This window comes from Capra hircus, chromosome 18 (assembly GCF_001704415.2).
Source record: "Capra hircus breed San Clemente chromosome 18, ASM170441v1, whole genome shotgun sequence".
Classification (NCBI taxonomy): domain Eukaryota; kingdom Metazoa; phylum Chordata; class Mammalia; order Artiodactyla; family Bovidae; genus Capra; species Capra hircus.
In genome coordinates, this window is record NC_030825.1 from 66,212,255 (window position 1) to 66,233,904 (window position 21,650).

General features: G+C 46.0%; 2 protein-coding genes across 2 annotated transcripts; both read right to left on the minus strand.

The window, feature by feature from the left end:
• Positions 126 to 9,693, minus strand: LOC108638102 (zinc finger protein 805-like). Its single transcript, XM_018063256.1, has 3 exons — positions 9,658 to 9,693; positions 6,236 to 6,362; positions 126 to 817 (listed from the first exon to the last, which is right to left on the minus strand). Exons 1-3 carry the CDS (start codon positions 9,691 to 9,693, stop codon positions 126 to 128), a joined length of 855 nt encoding a protein of 284 aa, XP_017918745.1.
• Positions 15,273 to 19,989, minus strand: LOC102191455 (zinc finger protein 17-like). Its single transcript, XM_018063468.1, has 2 exons — positions 19,863 to 19,989; positions 15,273 to 17,861 (listed from the first exon to the last, which is right to left on the minus strand). The coding sequence occupies exons 1-2, from the start codon at positions 19,894 to 19,896 to the stop codon at positions 16,657 to 16,659; spliced, it is 1,239 nt and encodes a 412-aa protein (XP_017918957.1). The 5' UTR covers positions 19,897 to 19,989; the 3' UTR covers positions 15,273 to 16,656.

Sequence of the window (21,650 nt, forward strand, 5' to 3'; positions counted from 1 at the left end):
CAGCTAAAGGTAACACACAATCACAGCAAAACTGAGCACATGAGGGGACATAGGGTATTACTTGGGTACATAGTCTCAGATGCCAAAGAACACTTTTCCTCTGGCCAAACTATTCACCACAATAGTTACTTTAAAGAAGTCTTCCCGATATGAGTTCTCTGATGCTGATTGAGCCCAGCCTTCTTGTAAAAGGCTTTGCCACATCTCAGACATGTGTAGGATTTCACTCCACTATGAATCTTTTGATGGGTGGTGAGGGTTGAGCTGTAGCTGTAGGTTTTTCCACACTCACTGCACTCATAGGGCTTCTCCCTAGAGTGACATCTCATGTGGCGAGTTACAGAAAAGCTGTCACTAAAGGCTTTCCCACACTCTTTGCACTCAAACGGTTTCTCCCCAGTGTGGGTTCTATTATGCCGAATGAAGTCAGAGTGGTGGGCGAAGGCCTTTCCACACTCACTGCACACATACGGCTTCTCTCCAGTGTGACTCCGCTGGTGCCCCGTGAGGTGTGACCTGCGGCTGAAGGCTTTGCCACACTCAGCGCACACGAAAGGCTTCTCTCCAGTGTGAATCCGCTGGTGCTCTGTGAGGTGAGACTTGCGGCTGAAGGCTCTCCCACACTCACTGCACTCGTAGAGTTTCTCCCTAGTGTGAATGCTGTAGTGTAGAGTGAGGTCTGCTTTCTTGAGAAATGTCTTGCTACATTTTCTGCATTTATAGAGTTTTACTCTAGTGTGAATCCGCTGATGTCGAAGAAGAAAGCGATTCTTGACAAACCCTTTCCCACATTCCTTGCATTTGTAGGAATTCTTTCCTCCGTGAAACAGTGGGTCTGCTCTTGATCCATGTGACTCACGTGCATGAGGAGCATCTCCTGAGGAGACTTGATCTTGTAAATCTTTTGAGCCCAGACTGTTGCCTCTTCCCAGAAAACCACATTCAGGGATTCTGTTTCCAGGGAGGGTTTCCTTGCGGAGGACTGTTGCCATCTTCAAATGCCCTCCCTGCTTTTCTGACGCTCCTTCCGGTTCCTGAGCTTGCCCCAACGGAGAAACACTGCAGCCTTCCTGAGTCAGTGACCTCTGAAGTAAGCGTCCCTTGAACAAGGCTTGCTGAGAAGCAGTAGTCTCTGTGGTCTTGGTTTTTGCTTTGTCACCTGAAGGGATTCCAATATACAAATGAGGCCTATCAGTAATGCCAACACAGAAGAAACAAAATCACCAAGCAAGCAGGAAAAGGAAGACGGAAATGTGGACCCCTGATACCCTGCTGTGGTTTGGCTGGAGGTATGTGGTCTTGAGAATCTCATCTGAAGTGCCGCAGAGTGATGAGAGAACAGCAAGCACTGACAGAGCGGGGAGCAGTGGGACTCACATGCGGCTGCCAGGAGTGCCAGAAGGTCAACCACACTGGAAACTGTTGGGTGCTTTTTCTTCAAGTTAAATATACACCTATCCCTTGTCTGAGTCAATCCAATTCTGGGTATATGCCCAACATAACTGCTCACAGTGGTTATGTTTCTAATGTCCAAAAAAATGCTTTGGTCACCTGATGCGAAGAGCCAACTCACTGAAAAAGACCCTGCTATTGGGAAAGATTGAAGGCAATGGGAGAATGGGGCGGCAGAGGATGAGATGCTTAGACAGCACCACCGCTTCAACGGACATGAATCTGAACAAGCTCCGGGAGACACTGAAGGACAGAGGAGCCTGGTGTGCTGCAGTCCATGGGGTTTCAAAGGGTCAGACACGACTGAGCGACTGAACGACAACTACTGATGTTCATCAACAGGAGGATGAATAGCAACATATTGCTACAATGAGATATTATACAGTATGAAAGCATCACACTCCAAGCAAGTGCAACCACATGAATGACTATGATTTAACCTAAATCAAATCCCTTACGATTATACAGTGGAAGTGACAAATAGATTCAAGGGATTAGATCTGATAGAGTGCCTGATGAACTACGGACGGAGGTTTGTGACATTGTACAGGAGACAGGGATCAAGATCATCCCCAAGAAAAAGAAATGCAAAAAAGCAAAATGGCTGTCTGAGGAGGGCTTAGAAATAGCTGTGACAAGAAGAGAAGCTAAAGGCAAAGGAGAAAAGGAAAAATATACCCATTTGAATGCAGAGTTCCAAAGAACAGCAAGGAGAGATAAGAAAGCCTTCCTCAGTGATCAGTGCAAAGAAATAGATGAAAACAATAGAATGGGAAAGACTAGCAATCTCTTCAAGAAAATTAGCTACTGAGGGAACATTTCATGCAAAGAAAGAAAAAGTGAAGTTGCTCAGTTGTGTCCAACTCTCTGCAACACCGTGGACTGTAACCCATCAGGCTCCTCCGTCCATGGGATTCTCCAGGCAATAATACTGGAGTGGGTTGCCATTTCCTTCTCCAGGGGATTTTCCCGACCCAGGGATTGAACCCAGGTCTCCCACATTGCAGGCAGACGCTTTTACCGTCTGAGCCACCAGGGAAGATAGGCACAATAAAGGACAGAATTGTTATGGACCTAACAGAAGCAGAAGATATTAGGAAGAGGTGGCAAGAATACACAGAAGAACTATACAAAAAGATCTTCATGACCCAGATAATCACGATGGTATGATCACTCACCTAGAGCCAGACATCCTGAAACCTGAAGTCAAGTGGGCCTTAGGAAGCATCACTACAAACAAAGCTAGTGGAGGTGATGAAATTCCAGTTGAGCTATTTCAAATCCTAAAAGATGATGATGTGAAAGTGCTGCACTCAATATGCCAGCACATTTGGAAAACTCAGCAGTGGCCACAGGACTGGAAAAGGTCAGTTTTCATTCCAGTCCCAAAGAAAGGCAATGCCAAAGAATGCTCAAACGACTCCATAATTGTACTCATTTCACACGCTAGTAAAGTAATGCTCAAAGTTCTCCAAGCCAGGCTTCAACAGTACGTGAACCCGTGAACTTCCAGATGTTCAAGCTGGTTTTAGAAAAGGCAGAGGAACCAGAGATCAAATTGCCAACATCTGCTGGATCATCAAAAAATCAAGAGAGTTCCAAAAAAAATCTATTTCTGCTTTATTGACTATGCCAAAGCCTTTGACTGTGTGGATCACAACAAACTCTGGAAAATTCTTAAAGGGATGGGAATACCAGGCCATCTGACTGGCCTCTTGAGAAATCTGTATGTAGGTCAGGAAGCAACAGTTAGAACTGGACATAGAACAACAGACTGGTTCCAAACTGGGAAAGGAGTAGGTGGACCTAACATATTGTCACCCTGCTTATTTAACGTATATGCAGAGTACATCATGAGAAACGCTGGACTGGAAGAAGCACAAGATGGAATCAAGATTGCTGGGAGAAATATCAATAACCTCAGATATGCAGACGACACTACACTTATGGCAGAAAGTGAAAAAGAATTAAAGAGAATTATCCTCTTGATAAAAGTGAAAGAGGAGAGTGAAAAAGTTGGCTTAAAGCTCAACATTCAGAAAACTACAATCATGGCACCTGGTCCCATCACTTCATGGGAAATAGATGGGGGAACAGTGGAAACAGTGTCAGACTTTATTTCTGGGGCTCCAAAACCACCGCAGACAGTGACTGCAGCCATGAAATTAGAAGATGCTTGCTCCCTGGAAGAAGTTATGACCAATCTAGACAGCATATTAAAAAGCAGAGACATTACTTTGCCAACAAAGGTCCATCTAGCCAAGGCTATGGTTTTCCAGTGGTCATGTATGCATGTGAGAGTTGGACTATAAAGAAAGCTTAGCACCAAAAATTGATGCTTTTGAATTGTGGTATTGGAGAAGACTCTTGAGAGTCCCTTGGACTGCAAGGAGATCTAACCAGTCATCCTAAAGGAAATCAGTCCTGAATATTCATTGGAAGAACTGATGCTGAAGCTGAAACTCTAATACTTCGGCCACCTGATGTGAGGAATTGACTGATTTGAAAAGACCCTGATGCTGGGAAAGATTGAAGGCGGGAGGAGAAGGGGATGACAGAGGATGAGATGGTTGGATGCTATCATCAACTCGATGGACATGAGTTTGAGTAAACTCTGGGCATTGGTGATGGACAGGGAGGCCTGGCATGCTGCAGTCCATGGGGTTCCAAAGAGTCAAGACATGACTAAGTGACTGAACTGAACTCAATGAATCTCAGAAACATCCTGATGATCAATAGGAGATAAGCAGAAAACACACTAGGAAGTTCTGTTTTACCCACTTGTGAATAGTAAAAATTCCTTGTACTGGTGGTTATGTTTGTAAGAAGTTGTATGGACTAAGAAGGCTTGCAGGAGCCTCCTAAGGTCAGGATCTTGACCTGATGGTAGTTATTTGGATTTATTCATGTGTCAAAATTCATCAAGCTAAGCCCTTAAGAGTCATGAACACTGATATGTGTAAATTACACTTCAGTTTAAAAAAAAAAAAACAAAAAGAATAAGGGGGATGAATGGAAGTCTAGTGTAGACCTTTCTTCTACAAACAGCCTCTGAGAAGCTGGTTGTACAGACAGTCACACTGATCAGAGGCCATTCTAGAGCTCAGGGATTGGGGGTCTCAGGGATTGGGAATAAGAGATGATAGGAACCCCCAAGGTGGGAGATGTTTCTAATGCAGGAATTTGTCATGGGAGGGACAGAGGGAGGTGAGAAGAAAGGCTTCAAGTGGCAATCAGATGCAGATGAGTCTGAAAGGATTGAGTAGAGGGAAAGAGAGGCAAGCAGTCTTTCTTTCCGACATGAATTTTCTCACAGGCTGAGGTTTCAGCAGGTGGAGAGTGGTGAGGGTTTGAGGCGAGGTGAGTGGCTGGGGGAGCTGGTGTGGAGACACAGCAGAAGTGCAGAGATCACGGGCGTGCAGTATCATGCAGACAAGAGATGGTGAGAGAGGTGGACAGGGGTGAAGTTCAGGAAGGCGATGCAGTCCGGAATGATGTGGGGTATATGAGGGATAGGAACTAGGCACGGCTGGGTGAGGGACCTAATGACTGTTCACATATAATGAACAGGACCTGGGTATGGCTGCACAAGGGATCTAATGATTGTTCAAAGCTGGTTCTGGCCTTTTCAACTTGGGTGTAACTTGTGTCCCCAGAGAGGTCTCAATAAGAAGCTTCCCCAGAATTTCAGAGGCAACAGTCCCTCCCAGTCTGCAGTGACCACCACTGCCTGGATCTTGGCAATCCACCTGAGGAAGTGCTTGGGGAAAGAGCTCTCTTCACCATCCGTAGCTCTCGTCCAGGATGCAACAGGCAGGTCAGTTCTGGTTTGGAAATGGGATACCCTGTTTGTGGACATACAGAACAAAGGTGTTTTGTAAAGACTATGAAGACTCTCTCTACAGAGTGTGATTTTTAGGACAAGGAAGATTTCAGAATTATAGTGCTCCCATGCACGAAAAAAAAATGCTGCCCTGGGTCCTGAAACCAAGGCACAAACACCAGCCTCGGGCAATGTCTACACAACAGCCTCCATCCTACAGAATCCAAAACCTGCTCACATGCAGCCACGGGACCCCTGGAAAAGACACCCACTTTCCCCACAGATGTTCTCTGATTAATCTAAGTTCATGTGTCTCACCAGGTGATGCCAGATTCTCACCACAGGCCAGTTCAAATCAGGTCTCTGGGATCAGGCCTGGGGTCACCTGACCCAGCCAAGTTGGGTCAGTCAGATCCCTATCAGGGGAATCTTTTACAGGGGCCTCAGGCTGAGCCCCTGCTGAGTGCTGGGGCAAGAGGTCACTTCCTATCACAAAAACACCTTCACAGAAAGGGTATGACATAGAAATGCTGGAAAATGTAGAGATAAGAAGTCTGAGGGTCTCAGAGAGAAGGACTGAGGTGGCCATTCCTACCCAAAGCTGTTGTGAAAAGACAGTGACCCAAGCAGACTCACGGAGAGAAGCCAGGGTGAGACCCAGAGCCAGGGTGCGCATCTGCCTGCGGATTCTCCCAGGTCCTGGGGACAGGTCCTCAGGACACCCTGCTCCCAGGAGCCCCACTTCCTCCCGCCAGGAGGACCAGGCTTCTTGCTCAACCATCCATGTTGGAGACAAAGGGAGAGCAGGTGGGAGGAAGCGAGCCCAGAACATGGCGAGGAAGATGGGCTGGGGGACGAGGGGGGCGGGTGGCTCCACCATCCAGGCCTTGAGAGGATGGAACCCAGAAGGAGGCTGCAGAACTCCCACCCCTGCCACTATGGAGGTGAGGAGAAACTTACCCAGTGAGGCCAGGAGCCCGGAGGTCTCCTGCACCACCTCCTGGTACAGGGTTCTCTGAGTCGGGTCCAGTAATTTCCACTCCTGTCGGGTGAAGGTCACAACCACATCCTTGAGGGTCACTGGTGCCTGGCAAGTCAAACAGAGTAGCATCATGTGCTTTGGGGCTGTTGGATGGGATCAGAGCCTGTTTATTTCAGGTGTCTGCCTCAGACCTTTCCAGCCTGCTGTAGTTGGGAACACAGGTTCTGGTGGCGGAGGGACAAGGTTTGAGTTTCAGCTAACTTGAGAACTGTGTAACCTGGTGCAGGTAACAACATTTCTGAGCCTCAAGTTTCTCTTCTATAAAGCATTCTGTAAAATAACAGAACCTAATTTTGAAGAGGTGGGGATTGAAGGAGACGAAAGGTAACAAAGGTCCCTCAGAGCAAACCAAGGGCCCCATAAAAGCCCGCTATGACCATTGCTTTTTACGATTATTTCTCCTCTTTGCCCCTCTAAGGCCCTGGAAAATCTCAACCAGCACACAGCTCTGCACAAAAAAGCCAGATCCCAAGCAAATGGGTGCAGGTGGTACTTATCAGGAACTGCTTCAAAGAAGAGGTGGTATTTGAGCAAAGATCTGAACAATGCACAGGGATGAACTGGAGACCATTCTGAGTGGGGAGGACTGCAAGGGCAAAGGCTGGGAAGTCGGTAAGAGTTTGGCAAGTGGAGGATGGTGCAGCTGGAGGGCAGTGAGCTGGGGAAGGGTGGGAGGGGAAGGGGATACACAGTCCACACAGAGGGAGTCAGAGGGACAGCTGCAGGGGGCCGTGCTGGGGTCTGAACTGATTCCAAGTGTCATGAGCGCCCACTAGCTCACAAGCAGCTAGTGAGCCCGTTACATATAGGGCCGGCCCTGTTCTAGGCCCAGGGATAAAGCAGCAAACAGGGGTTCACGGATCCTCAATAAGCAACTGAATGAATGAGCAAGACAACATCAGCTGGCTCTAAGGATTCTGGTGATGAGAAAACAGAGTGGGGGACAGAGGGGTGGCTTCCCTCATGGTTCAGTGGTAAAAAATCCGCCTGCCAATGCGGGAGACACCCGTTTGATCCCTGGTCTAAGAGGATCCCACATGCCTCAGAACAACTAAGCCCAGGCGTCACACTCATTCTGTGCTCTAGAGCCCAGGAGTTACAACTACTGAGCTCATGTCCTTAAACTACAGAAGTCCCAGTGCTTGGAGCCCGGACTCTGCAACAAAAGAAGCATTTGCAATAAGAAGCCCGCACACCACAAAAAGGAGTAGCCCCGGCTCACCGCAAGCAGAAAGAGCCTGTGCAGCAACAAAGGCCCAGAACAGCCATAAATAAATAAATAAATAAATAAATAAATAAATAAAATTATTAAAAAGAAAAAGAAAACAGAGTGGGAAGATTAGAGAAAGTGAAAGTCGCTCAGTCATGTCTGACTCTTTGCAACCCCTTGGACTATACAGTCCATGGAATTCTCCAGGCCAGAATACTGGAGTGGGTAGCCTTTCCCTTCTCCAGGGGATCTTCCCAACCCAGAGATCGAACCCAGGTCTCCTGCATCGCAGGCGGATTCTTTACCAACTGACCTATCAGGGATCAAGGATGCACACAGATTGGGAGCAAATGTGAAAAGCCCTCTCTGATGAGGGGGCCACACAAACAAAAAGCAAATACACAAGACAATTCCTGGTGGTGACTGGGGCTGTGACTAGAGCAAACAGTGTCACACGCTGGAGAGAATTCTGGGGCCTGCTGTGTGTTGACATTCAAAGGCTCCCACAAGGCACCATCACCCTATCTTTAATCAACTCACTTTTCACATAAAAGGAAATGTCTTTAATAGAAGGATGAATTTGCTGCTGAAAATGGCAATCTAGTTTTGCATAAACAGATGGCAACTGCCAAGATGAATCCAGTGACCTTCCTGGCTCTCAGCCCACCCCAGGGTCCTCCTGGCAGAGGAGCAGTGAGGTGGTGCTAGTGGTAAAGAACCTGCCTGCCAATGCAGGAGATGCAAGATGCGAGTTCAAACCCTGGGTCGAGAAGATCCCCTGGGGTGGGAAATGGCACCCCATTCTAGTATTCTTGCCTGGAGAATGCCATGGACAGAGGTGTCTGGCGGCCTGCAGTCCATGGGGACACAGGAGTGAACGAGGTCTGACATGACTGAGCATCCTGACTCTCACACACTGTGCATCTGTCCCCAGGCTCTCCTTCCTGCAGGCCTCACCTGGACACAGGCCTGAGACCAGGGGAACCCCAAGACCTGATTCCCCGGGGGGGGGGTGTCCCTAAGATCATCTCAGGACAGGGGCTCTGCTCCTGAAGTGTATGGAGCGATGCTACCTGGCTGGATCCTGGGGAACACCCTCTCTGATCACCGTAAGCCAGGAGAAGGAAATGTTAATACCCTCATTAACCCCAAGGTATGGGAGACAAGGGCAGTGATGAGACCTGCTCAAGGTCACAGCCCTGGGAAGGGCACGGACACAACACACACTGAAGTCTCCATCCTGCTGCTTGAGCGCTTTCCTGAAAGCGCTCCATTCAGGTGTCCAGGGACAGAGAAGGTCTGAGACCCCATCTCTTCAGCACTGCCGTTAGGACAAGCCTAGGGGAGAAGACCTCCTTCGACCCTAGAAATCAGAGTGACGGAAGAGCCACAGCTAGCACTTCCTGGGCGTCTCTGAGTGCACTGTGCTGCCGTCACTGCTTTTCACACCCTGCCCTACTCGTCTCTCACCAGAACCCAGGAAGAATATGCTGGGATTAACCCCATTTCACAGCACAGGAAACTGCGCAGAGTCAGGACCTAGCAACACTCCCCATTAGTGGGCAGGGACAGACCCTGGAGCTGAAGCCAGGATACGGGCTCTAAAGTTCGTTCTGCACACCTGCAATACACATATGGAGGATGGCACAGAGGGCTCCACGTATGTGTGGGGGTTACAGGGAGCCCTCTCCTTCACTGGCGACTCCACTCGACATGTAGAGGAAACCTATTAAAGTCTGGATCAGCTTCCTTCCCTCCTTGCCTCCAAATCCTCCATGGTGCCCACCAACCTAACAAGTGGACCCTTTCTTCAGTCCGCCACTCCAGACCTTTCTCCACGGTTTCCAACAGGCTATGTGAGTCACAACTTAATACTGCTCAGCCTCACCTCCAGCATTTTCATCTAGCGGTTCATGTGCTTGGGACACCCCTGCACAGATCAACTGCACTGGGAACCCGTCCATATCAACCCCGGCCTGGATTTAGGACACTCGGCTGGGACTGACTGACCCGCCTCCACAGTCCCCAGAGTTAGGGGAAGCAGAGACCCTGGGCAACACTTTCCTCTCTGTGGAGGCACTGGGACGACGTGGCGGGGGGTTCAAAGGGCCTGAGGGGCCACCCACTCACCGGTGCCGGGTAGGTCTGTGCCGCCAGGGCCGCCATGGTGCCCTGCGCAGGGCCCCCAGGCCACGCAAGGTGGGGAACCACGGAGGGTTCCGACGGCCGCACCACCCCCACCACGCCCACCCTCGACTCGACTCCCGGGCAGCGCGGGGAGGAAGGCTCTTCCCCACTCGCTCTGCTCCAGCCTCGAGTAGGCTGACAGGCTCCGACGTGCCTGCGAAGCTAAGCACGCCTCAGGTGGAGCCAACGAGACCCCAGCGAGGACGCCACCGGAAGTCTCGTGCAACGCGGGATCCCGGTCCTGCACAATCATTGGTCCAGAGCAACCGCCTCTTGCCGCGGAGCCTCCTGGGTAACACGGCTGCCGCCACCCGTCCTGGTACTTCGAAGGGCGCGGTTCCGGGAATTTCTGCCGAGGATTCTAAGTACCCGCGTAAAGGGCTCTGGAAAATGACATCCTCGGGCTCCGGGGGGCGGGGGGCGGGGAGGAGAAGGGTGGGGGGCGGGAAGAAGCGGCTCTTGGTGTCTTCTTAAATGGCCACCACCCCGTTTCCGTGTAGTATCTTCCGCAGCTAAGGAAAATTCTTAAACGTGTTATTTCATGTGCCATAAGGCTAAAGTCTCAGAGGGATACGCTGGACCATGATACGCAGAGTGGAAGCAAATTCAGGGATTTCCCTGGTGGTCCAAAATACTGAGCCACTGTGCTCCCAGTGCAAAGGGCTCGGGTGTATCCCTGATCAGGGAACTAAGATTCCACGTGTGGTGCAGCAGAAAAGAGAGAGAGGAAAAAAAAGTGCATCCATTCAAAGATTGGACCTGATAAACATTATCTTGCTGCTCTTCAACACAAGGAGACAGAAGCCTGAAGGTCATTCTGTGAACTCCAACACCAGTGATGGACCACAGGGAAAAGACTTCATAGACAGGAAGGCAGAGATATCAGGTAGCCTTGAATTATGTGGCCAAGATGCTGTCTCCCTTTCCCTCAAAAAACACATTTTCCCTGCCTCTATACTCACCGATTGTATTCCTATCCAGCCCACCTGTTATATCAATATAGCATTTCTCACTGCACATTACAAGGCAAGTTTATTTCTTTTAGTGGTGATGACACCTGAGATCTATTTGAAAAGCAAATTTACCAAATTGCATTTTCTGCAAGACATTTCCTGCAGTGGTAGAAATGTGTCCAAAGTGGCCTCCTGAACTCAGATAAACATAATGTTTTTTTATTTCAATCTGGTGTAATGGCAATACTATCTGCCAGAGGATTTGAAATTATTTCTGAGAAGATTGTGAAAGGTGATTCCTCACCAGTTTCCGTCTGATAGCAAGATTAGGCACAATCACTTCATTCTGTACGTTCGTCCTTATTCAATGAAAATTCACTCTAAGATGCCACATGTTTTCATTATATAGTGTCTTTATCACTGAAGATCTGCACATGGCTGTGCTTACACAGCTTCATGTCATCAGATCAAAACATGGCTTCTCCATCTCCTAGTCAGCCTCACACTACAATAAAAAAGATGACTCAAGGTTTCTATCTAAGCTGGAAGGATAGATTTATCAGTCATTGAGATGGGAAGGGTGGTGGTGGTATAGATGGAGGCGGTTAGAAGGAAATATTTAAAATTTGCTTTTGAACATATTTTATCTTAGAATCTATCAAACACCCAAGTGAGACAGGCTGTAGGCATTTGAATGTAGGACTCTGATACTCTGATTTTTTAAAATGACTTTATTTATTTACTTCTTTTTGGCTGTGCTAGGTCTTCACTGCTGTGTGGGCTTTTCTCTAGTTTTGATGAGTAGGGGCTACTCTCTAGTTGAGGTGTGCAGGCTTCTCATTGCTGTGGTTTCTCTTGGGGAGCATAGGCCCAACAGTTGTGGTGTACGGGCTTAGTTGCTCCATGGGCATGTGGAGTATTCCCAGGTTAGGGATCAAACCCATGTCTCCTTCACTGGCAGGCGGATTCTTTTTTATTTTTTGGCAGGTGGATTTTTACCACTCCAGAGCCTCCAGGGAAGCCCTGACTTTTCTTTTGGCAAAACAAGTGAGATGTTTTATTCTTTGATGGGCTGATTTTTAAAGAATGATCAGAGCTCTGCAATCCAGACTCCCCAAGAGAAGAAATTAATGTACAGAAATAATGCCAAGTAAAATGTCGCATACCTGGATTCTTACAGTTACACGTAAATCTAATGTTTTAGAAAAAATAAACAGCAGGATATCTGGGAAATATTAAAGGATTGTCTGGAGCTACAAAAAGATGCTCCTTTTTCTTAAGGTGGAATAAACATGTGGTACTTACCATTCACATTCCTGATCTCCAAAAGGTAGATTTCAGATAAGAGATTTCAAATCAGGCTGCACCTGATTTGCTAGCTCTTTTCCTTTGCTTGCACTCAGTCATTAAACTTCTCATATTAATTTCCCCTAGATAAATCATATGTCGTTGAACTCTGTGTCAGGTTCTGCTTCTGCAAAACCCAACCTTAGGCAGAATATGTTTGGTCAAAACCTAAGATATCAATCATGTGAATCATGTCAGTGATATTAGGTTTCTCTTCCCATAAGAATATAAGCAAAGGCCAGGAAAACTGCCTGAAATGTATAACTGCAGAATCAGACTAAATCTGGCCGTAGCCTGTTTCTAACAAGAAACTGAGTTGTTTTTCAAAGACAGAACAAAACCACAAGTCATGCAGTCGAACCATGCACTAGGGTTTCAACCTCAAACACCACTCAGGATCAGAATTCATCCCCCGTCCCTACTTTTAATTTTCTTTTTCATTTTTATAGTGTCTTTGACTGGTTTTGGTATCAGGGCAATAATGAATGACACTGTAGAATAAATTTAAGTGTGTTTCATCCTCTTTAGTTTTTTGGAACAGTTTGAGAAGTCGTATTAGCTCTTTATATATTTAGTAAAACTCCTCTGTGAAGCAGTCCAGCCCTGGACTTTCGTTTCCTGGGATTTTTTTTTTTTTTTTAAGAACCAGAATATATATTCCTATCAAGTGTGCATGGAACATTCTCTAGTATAGACTACACACAACCTCACAAAACAAGCCTTGATAAATTTGAGAGGACAGAAAGTTAAAGCATCTTTTCAGAGCATGGTAATATAAACTCAGAAAATCAATCACAGAAATAAACATGAGGAAAAACAAAAACCCAATTACATGGAGACTAAGCAAAATGCTACTAAAAAACCTATGGGTCAATGATGAAATCAGGCAGGGAATCAGAAAATACCTCAAGAAAAATGACAATGAAAACACAGCCTTATAAAAGTCTATTGGATGCAGCAAAAGCAGTTCTAAGAGGGAAGCTCATAGTGAGATGGGCCTTCCTCCAGAAACAAACAAAATCTCAAAAGATCAACCTAACCAACCGCCTAAAACAGTTAGGAAAAAAAAAAACCAGAGCAAAACCCAAAGTCAGCAGAAGGAATAAAATTATAAATGTAAAAGAAAGAAATAAAGCAGGTGTTTTTTTTTTTTTTTCAAAGACAAGATTCGTAAGACCGGGAGATAATTTTTTGAAAAGGTAAACAAAAAAATCTCTAGTCAGGCTCACCAAAAAGAAAAGGGAGACAACCCAGATAAACAAAATAAATCAAAGAGGAGAAGTAACAACTGATACTATAGAAAAACAAACAAAAACTCCTAAGAAAATACTATGAACAGTCATAAGCCAATAAATTCAACAACCTAGAAGAAATGGACAAGTTTCTAGAAACATACAGGAAAAAGCAGGGTGAGAGTTAGCAAATATATCCACAGTTGTGCAAATGAACATGAAATGTGTGTTTTCATCTTATCTATTTCAAGACATCAATATGTGTTGGTGTTTCAGACATATATCTAGGAATATGGAATGCATTAGTATACAACATGTAAACACACATTTTCCTACTGGAACTTTCTCTGTATTTGTTAGAAAATACAATCAGCAGCTCATCTACGACATTAAGTTGCATAGTATAATGGATGGTGATGGGTCCTAAGGAAGTTAAGAAGGGCAGAAAATGGGTGATGAAAAAATTAGGCGTTTATGATGGGTTGAGGCACTAAACTGAGTGTCCATATTGGGACTTCTAGTGAAGATGGAAACTGAGGGCATATTTGAGGTGGTTTATTTCATCCTTTCCTATTGCTGCAGTCACTATTTTGCCTATTGAATGAAACCAGAACTCCAGGATGACACTAGAACCCACTGTCCTCCTTTTATTCTAATGCGGATATTTTAACAATGATTCAAAGGTAGTCTTTCTAATAGCTTTATGTAGATGTTCTTTATTTACAAGATTAAGAAAGATCACTACTAGGGAGGTCCCTGGTGGCCTAATGGTTAGCACTTTCACTGCTGTGGGCTGGGTTCAATCCCTGGTTGGGGAACTGAGATTTCACAAGCTGTCCGAAAAAAGAAAAAAGAGAGAGAGAGAGAGAGAGAAACCAAGGAAAAAAAACAAAACACAAAAACAAGAAGGATCACTTCTATCATTACTTTGATATCTATGTGTAATAGATATGAACAATCCACAAATTGAAGATTTTTCCATTCAATATCATCACAGGTAGAAAATACCTGGAAATGTTTAAGATCTACAAAGGGAAAACTAAAAAACACTGCTAACAAAATTAAAGATCTGAATAAAAAGTTATGTTTATAGATTGGGACACAGTCTTTCTTCTGTGTATGTGTGTGCTTAGTTGCTCAGTTATGTTTGACTCTTTGTGACCCCATGTACTGTAGCGCAAAATGCTCCTCTGTCCATGGGATTTCCCAGGCAAGAATAGTGGAGAGGGTTGCAATTTCCTACTCCAGGGGATATTCCCAACCCAGGGATGGAACCCAAGTCTCTTAGGTCCCCTGCATTGGCGGGCAGATTCTTTACCACTGCACCACCATCAGTTCAGTTCAGTCGCTCAGTAATGTCCAACTCCTTGTGACCCCAAGAGTTGCAGCACACCAGGCCTCCCTGTCCATCACCAACTCCCAGAGTTCACCCAAACTCATGTCCATCGAGTCAGTGATGCCATCCAACCATCTCATCCTCTGTCGTCCCCTTCTCCTCCTGCCCCCAATCCCTCCCAGCATCAAAGTCTTTTCCAATGAGTCAACTCTTTGCACAAGATGGCCAAAGTATTGGAGTTTCAGCTTTAGCATCAGTCTTTCCAAAGAACACCCAGGACTGATCTCCTTTAGAATGGACTGATTGGACATCCTTGCAGTCCAAGGGACTCGAAAGAGTCTTCTCCAACACCCCGGTTCAAAAGCATCCATTCTTTGGCACTCAGCTTTCTTCACAGTCCAACTCTCACATCCATACATGACTACTGGAAAAACCATAGCCTTGATTAGATGGACCTTTGTTGGCAAAGTAATGTCTCTGCTTTTCAATATTCTATCTAGGTTGGTCGTAACTTTCCTTCCAAGGAGTGTCTTTTAATTTCATGGCTGTAATCAACATCTGCAGTGATTTTGGAGCCTCCAAAAATAAAGTCTGACATGGTTTCCACTGTTACCCCATCTATTTGCCATGAAGTGATGGGACCAGAAGCCACGATCTTAGTTTTCTGAATGTTGAGCTTTAAGCCAACTTTTTCACTCTCCTCTTTCACTTCCACCATACTGAAGATTAAATGCAATTCCAATCAAAACTCTAGCAGGAATTTTTGTTATGCACAAATTGAAAAGTGGATTCTAAACATTATATGGGGGAATTCCCTGGTGATGCAGTGGTTAGAACTCTGCACTTTCACTGCCAAGGGTACAGGTTCAATTCCTCCTCAGAGAACTAAGATCCCATATGCTGAGCAGCCAAACAAACTTCCTATGGAAAGGCAAAGGACCAAGAATGGCCATAATAACTTGGATAAAGAAAGTCCAAGGAGTACACAACCTTGAGATCAAGACATATTATTGTTAAAAATAAATTATTTAACACATGAAAGTATTGGCACAAATAAAGTAGATAAATGCAACTGAAGAGAAAGTCCAGAAATAGACATATATAGACATGATTGACCTTCCATGAAGATACTAAAGCAATTCAAGAAATAAGCTATACTATTTTAAATCAATATCACTGCAGCAATTGGGTATCCATATTTTTTTAAAAAATAACTTTCCAAATCAACTGAGGATGGCTTATTAATATCATTAAGAAACCTAAATTTAAAAGTTACAGAAGGAAATATAGGAAAAATTCTGTCTTTAAATTTGGGAAATATTTCTTATTTATAACACCAAAGGAATAATCAGTAAATGAATAAATGGACAAATTAAACTACACTAAAATTAAAGCATCTTGGGAATTCTCAGGTGGTACAGTGGTTAGCACTCTATGCTCCCATTGCTGGAGGCACAGGTTTGATCCTTGGTTGGGGAACTAAGATCCCTCATGTCCAGCAGCATGGGCAAATAAATAAACAAAACAAAACAAAACAAAACTCTTTCTCTGGAAATGTGACTGAACTGAGATGACCAAGTCTCTGGAGGAATACTGGTAAATATTTCCAGCAGAGTATCTTAATCAATAATCCATGAAGAAACATCAAGTCAGTAATTAAGAGGGTAAATCATATGAACAGCAATTTCCAATGATATATGGGTGGAAATTAACACATGGAAAATGACTCAGCATCATGTCATTAGGAAAATGCTACTTCAAATCACTGGATACAGCTATGACATCACAGAAATGAGAAAGCCCAAACACACCAAGTGTTGCCAAGAATGGAAAGAACAGAAACTCGGATTTTAGTGCTTCCAGTGAGACTGTAAAAAGATTTAACCACTTTAGAAAAGGTTGAGTGACTCCACAAAAGTTGCACATCCACCTACTCTACAACACAGAAGCTGTGCTACCAGATGTTAACTCGAATGAAGGCAAGCCTAAGTTCAGAAGGGCACTTCCCAAGTGGGAACTTTCCTGTTTTTTATGAACTTGGAGCTGCCTACAAAGAACTATGCTCATGAGGCTTTCATCTAGTATGAATTCTCTGGTGGATAACAAGACTTGTTTTGTAAGTGAAGGGCTTCCCACATTCACTGCACACGGTGTGGACTTTTTGGTGATAAACAAGTGTAGCCTTGCGCATGAAGGCTTTCTCACATTTGTTACACTTATAGGGTCTTTCTCCAGTGTGGGTTCTCTGGGGCTCATCAAGTTTAACTTTGCCATTGAGAGCTTTCCCATATTCAGTGCACTGGTAATGCCTTCGTGCCATGTGAATATTCTCATGTCTGTTGAGGGCGAAGCTGGTTGTAAACAATTTCCCACATTTGTTACATCCATAAGCCTTCTCCAAAGTGTGAATTCTCTTATGCACAACAAGACTTCCTTTGTAGACATAGGCTTTCCCACATTCACTGCACATAAAAGGTTTTTCTCCAGTGTGGACTCGCTGGTGATAAAGCAGCCTTATTTTGAAGATGAAAGACTTACCACATTTGCTACACACATAAGGCTTTTCTCCAGTATGGATCCTTTGGTGAGCAAGAAGGTTATTTCTGTACAGGAAGCACTTCCCACACTCACTGCACTTATGAGGATTCTCTCCAGTGTGGATTTTTTGATGCTGGACAAGTGAATCCTTGCGAATGAAGGCTTTCCCACATTCATTACACTCATAGGGTCTTTTTCCAGTGTGAGTTCTCTGGTGTTCAAAAAGTTTATATTTGTGGACAAAGACTTTCCCACAGTTACAGCACTCATAAGGCCTTTCTCCTGTGTGAACTTTCCGATGGTGAATAAGACTGGAGCTCTGTCTAAAGAACTTCCCGCAGTCATTGCACAAATAAGGTTTTTCTCCAGTGTGAACTCTCCAGGGCTCCGTGAATGTGTACTTCTTACTGAAGGCTTTGCCACATTCGCTGCACTTGTAATGTCCTTGCCCAGAGTGAGAGACCTCTCTCCTCTGCCTGCTTCTGCATGGATGCTCTCCATCATGGGAAGAATGGTACTGGAGAAAGCTCAGGCTGCCAAGGAAAGTCTTCTCAATCTCTCTGCACCTGAACACAGTGTCAGCCAGGTACAGAATATCTTTCTCTACCAGGGCACACATACTGGAAGCGAGAGTCTTCAAGATAGAAGGGTCTGGCTGTGGATTCCTGTCTCGTGTCACTTGCTCTACAGAAACACACTGTTTAGAAATGGCTTCCTCAGCTTCTCCTCCCTGCCAACAACCTGAAAGGAAAACAAAAAGTACTGATAAAGTGTGTGGAGACTTTTGTCGGACACAAACCCATTACAGATTTCTTTATGACATATCAGAGAGTAAGCCCATGGCAAATGATTCAAACAAGGGAGGCAGACAGGTGGCAGAAGGGGCTACTGTGAATACTAGGCCTCTGTGATCAGAGAACAGGGAAAAAGACAGGATGCCGGGATATGGTGCTGTGCTAAGAGGAGAGGCCTGGAACTACCCACTCTTCTGCAGGTGTTCAGCAGGATTTTGGGGTGGTGACAAGTGTGCTAGGCAGAATGTGCCCCACTTCCGGAAAATGCATTCACACCTGACTACTCAGTGTTCGAGGAGTATATACGAATGTGCACCTCCCAAGATACATTAAGAATGGATTACTGGTACTGTCTTTCTAGATTTCAAATATATATATACATACACACACACATTAATATGACATTTGTTTTTCTCTTTCTGACTTATTTCACTCTGTGTAATAGGCTCCAGGTTCATCCACCTCATTAGAACTAATTCAAGTATGTTCCTTTTTATAGGTGAGTGGTACTCCATTGTATGTATGTACCACAACTTCCTTATCCATTCATCTGCCAATGGGCATCTAGGTTGTCCCACATGCTAGCTATTGTAAACAGTGCAGGGTAGCAAAATAGACAGAGACATAAACAGCAGACATTTGGAAACAGTGGAAGAAGGAGAGAGTCGGATGACGTGAGAGAATAGCATGGAAACATATACATTACCATATGTAAAACAGATAGCCAATGGAAGTTTGCTGTATAACACAGGGAACCCAAAGCCGGTGTTCTGCGACAACCTGGAGGGATGGCGTGGGGACGAAGGTGGGAGGGGGTGTTCAAGAAGGAGGGGACGTATGCGTGCCTATTGCCGACTCATGTTGATGTATGGTGGAGGCATCACAATATTGTAAAGTAATATCTTCCAATTAAAATTAAAAAAGAATCAACTACTAGGACTTCCCCAATGATTCGGTGGTAAAGAATCCACCATCCAATGCTGGGGTGGGAGGGGATTCTATCTCTGGTTGGGGAACTAAGATCCCACATGCCACCAGTGTGGTAACCACAAGTGAACAAACAAAAAAACTAGCAAAAAAGAACAGACTTCCATTGGTGAAGATTGCAGGGAGAGAGGGAAAGGAGAGATGCAGGCGACACTGGGGCAGAAAAGGACAGGGGTATGAGCTCGCAGTAGAAATAGACAAAAGGGGGAAGCGTCAAAACGGGGAAGACAGAAGTGAGGTTCAGCCAGGATAAGCTGAAAGCTAACACAGTCGTGGAGGAAAGCCCTGTCCCTGCAGGATTAGAACTCATCAGCGACATCATGCCTTCCTACAGCTCCTGCTCGCCAGGCCCTGGATCCTGTCAACCTTCTTCCTATGACCAGACAGATGTCTACTTTGTCAGGCACCCAGGGCTGCCTCTGCCCCTCAGCTCAGGATGGGTGAGGGTGGAACCTACCAGATCAAAGGCCTGATTAACCTACCAGACCAAACTGGGCAGTCAAAGACACCAGCCCAGAGTGACCCAAACAAAGACAGACTTCAGGAAAAATACTTATTATTAGGAGAACCTCGAGGAGAGTCTTGAAAAAAAAAACCTAGTGTTGACCACAAATGCTGACCACGTAAGTGTCTGTTATCACTGAGGCAGGTGCGGCACAAAAATAGGTTAGAACCTGTGACACAGCTCTTCCACCCAGCACAACAGTCAATGCACCAAGTAATGGCAAAGCAAAGGAGAAGTGGACAAGCAGGAACAAGCCTCCAAGAACAAACCCTTCTGTGAAAGGCTTCAGGGCACGTGACACAGACTGAACATCTATGAGGAGGGGGGCACAGCTCAAATGCCAGGAAGCCAGGGAAGGAAGCAGTGTCCATGGCCCAGGCTGGGAAGGCTGGAGTGAGCCAAGCAGACAGAAGGGCCGAGCCCAGCATGAGCGGTGTGTGCGGACGCAGTTCTTACCCAGGGAGGCTATCAGGGACAGGTTTTCCAGCATGACGTCATAGTATAGGAGTCTCTGAGCCTCACTGAGGAGCCCCCACTCCTCCTGGGAGGACACCGCCACGTCCTCAAAGGTCACATGGCCCTGTCAGGAGGGGGACACATGAGTTCACAGCGGCCTCTGTAACCAAAACACCCTCCCCACCCTCCAGCCTTCATGGCACCAACACCGTGATCTGAGGACCTGAATCTGACATGGTCCACCTGCTGTCCACCTGCTCAGGAGTATCTTCACACCTGGACCCCGCCCCCACCTGGTCTCCAGATGTGTGTCTAGTTGTATACCTGACACCTCCCGTGAGACACCCCTGCCATATCTCAGACTCAGCACGAGGATACGAAATTCTGGACAATCCTCCTGCTTATCACTCCTACTTTTTGTTGGCTGCACCAGCTCTTATTCATGGCATGTGGGATCTAGTTCCCTGACCAGGGATCGAACCCTGGGCCCCCTACATTGGGAGCACAGAGTCTTGGCCCCTGGACCACCAAGGAAGTCCCGTCACTCCCACTTCTCACTTCCCGTCTCAGACACAGTGTCCCTACTCTCACCTGAAGGCAGACGTCGTGGTGTCACGTCAGACGACTGTCTCTCACCCTGCACAGCAGAAAATCATCCAGCTCCTCAGGCTGCCACCCCAGGAAAGGCTCTGCTCTGTCTTCATCCACCCACGTCCTGGGTCCTGCAGTTTGCTGGACACGCCCCACTTGGTCTCACCTCCAGGCACATGGACAGGCTGGCTCCTGTCCCAGGAACATCTCACCATCTCATCCTCTCCACTGGACACAGGAGACTACCTCAGTACAACTATCAAAACTGAGGAGGGGGTTCATGGGAATCCCTGAATTTGTAGGCAAGTGGGACAGAAGTACTGGTAGCCTGGGAACCAGAGATCAGAACTGGCCTGTCTAAAGAGGGTCCTGTGCCTGAGGTGACCCAGGGCCAGAACTAAGGCCCAACAACCCCAGGACAACTGTGTCTCCTGTATCTGTGTGTCAGGACCAGGGGTGGGATGATGTCTAGGAAGGTACTGCGGCTTCTTCCACTTACCTGTCCAGCGACCATAAAGTTGCTGCTACCTGGGAACCTGTGAAAAGAGGGAGGATCTGAGATCAGGGTCATCTTGGTGAGGATGGAAAGGCGGAGCCGTGTCCTCCCTTTCCTTTCCTGGAGATGAGTCACTTCAGGCTAACCTCTGATCCTACACCCTCAGGCTTCAGAGCAATAACCTGACAACTCAGATAGCCTTCGACAAAGATTCAACTTCCTTCAGTTTCAGTGTCTTCATGTGTAAAATGGCAACATTTATGGTGCCCATCTCATGATATTACTGTAGGCATCAAATGCATTATTACTGTATGTCTGGGGCTATCACTGAGCCATAACAGAACACAGGATTAACACATCCACAAATGTTTTTGAAAATTTGATACTTCTTACATGTCTTTTAAGTCAGTATATAAATGTGACATTTAATCAACACCTTGAAGTTTCTGTGATTCCTTCTATGATTTCCTATCTGACACCAACTATATGATATCTTTTCTACCACCAATGATCAGATTCCATGATACCAACTGGGTGCCCTACATTAACCGTATTCTGGCATCCAGAGGTTAGGGACAAAATGTAAAGGTTTAAGGGCTCAGTCTCACTGGACTATCCCTTTTTAGAGAGGCCAGTTCTGATCTCTGGTTCCCACGCTACCAATACTTCTGTCCCACTTGCCTACAAATTCAGGGATTCCC

Bases quoted from the DNA above. Each gene is read 5' to 3' on its own strand.
- LOC108638102 (XM_018063256.1), bottom strand. From the start codon at position 9,693: ATGGCGGCCCTGGCGGCACAGACCTACCCGGCACCG. The intron at 6,363-9,657 runs GTGAGTGGGTGG...TTGACTTGCCAG, and splicing joins CACAGACCTACCCGGCACCG to GCACCAGTGACCCTCAAGGA. The intron at 818-6,235 runs GTAAGTTTCTCC...TGTTTCACGGAG, and splicing joins CGGGCTCCTGGCCTCACTGG to GAAAGAATTCCTACAAATGC.
- LOC102191455 (XM_018063468.1), bottom strand. From the start codon at position 19,896: ATGCTGGAAAACCTGTCCCTGATAGCCTCCCTGG. The intron at 17,862-19,862 runs GTAAGAACTGCG...TTTTCCTTTCAG, and splicing joins GTCCCTGATAGCCTCCCTGG to GTTGTTGGCAGGGAGGAGAA.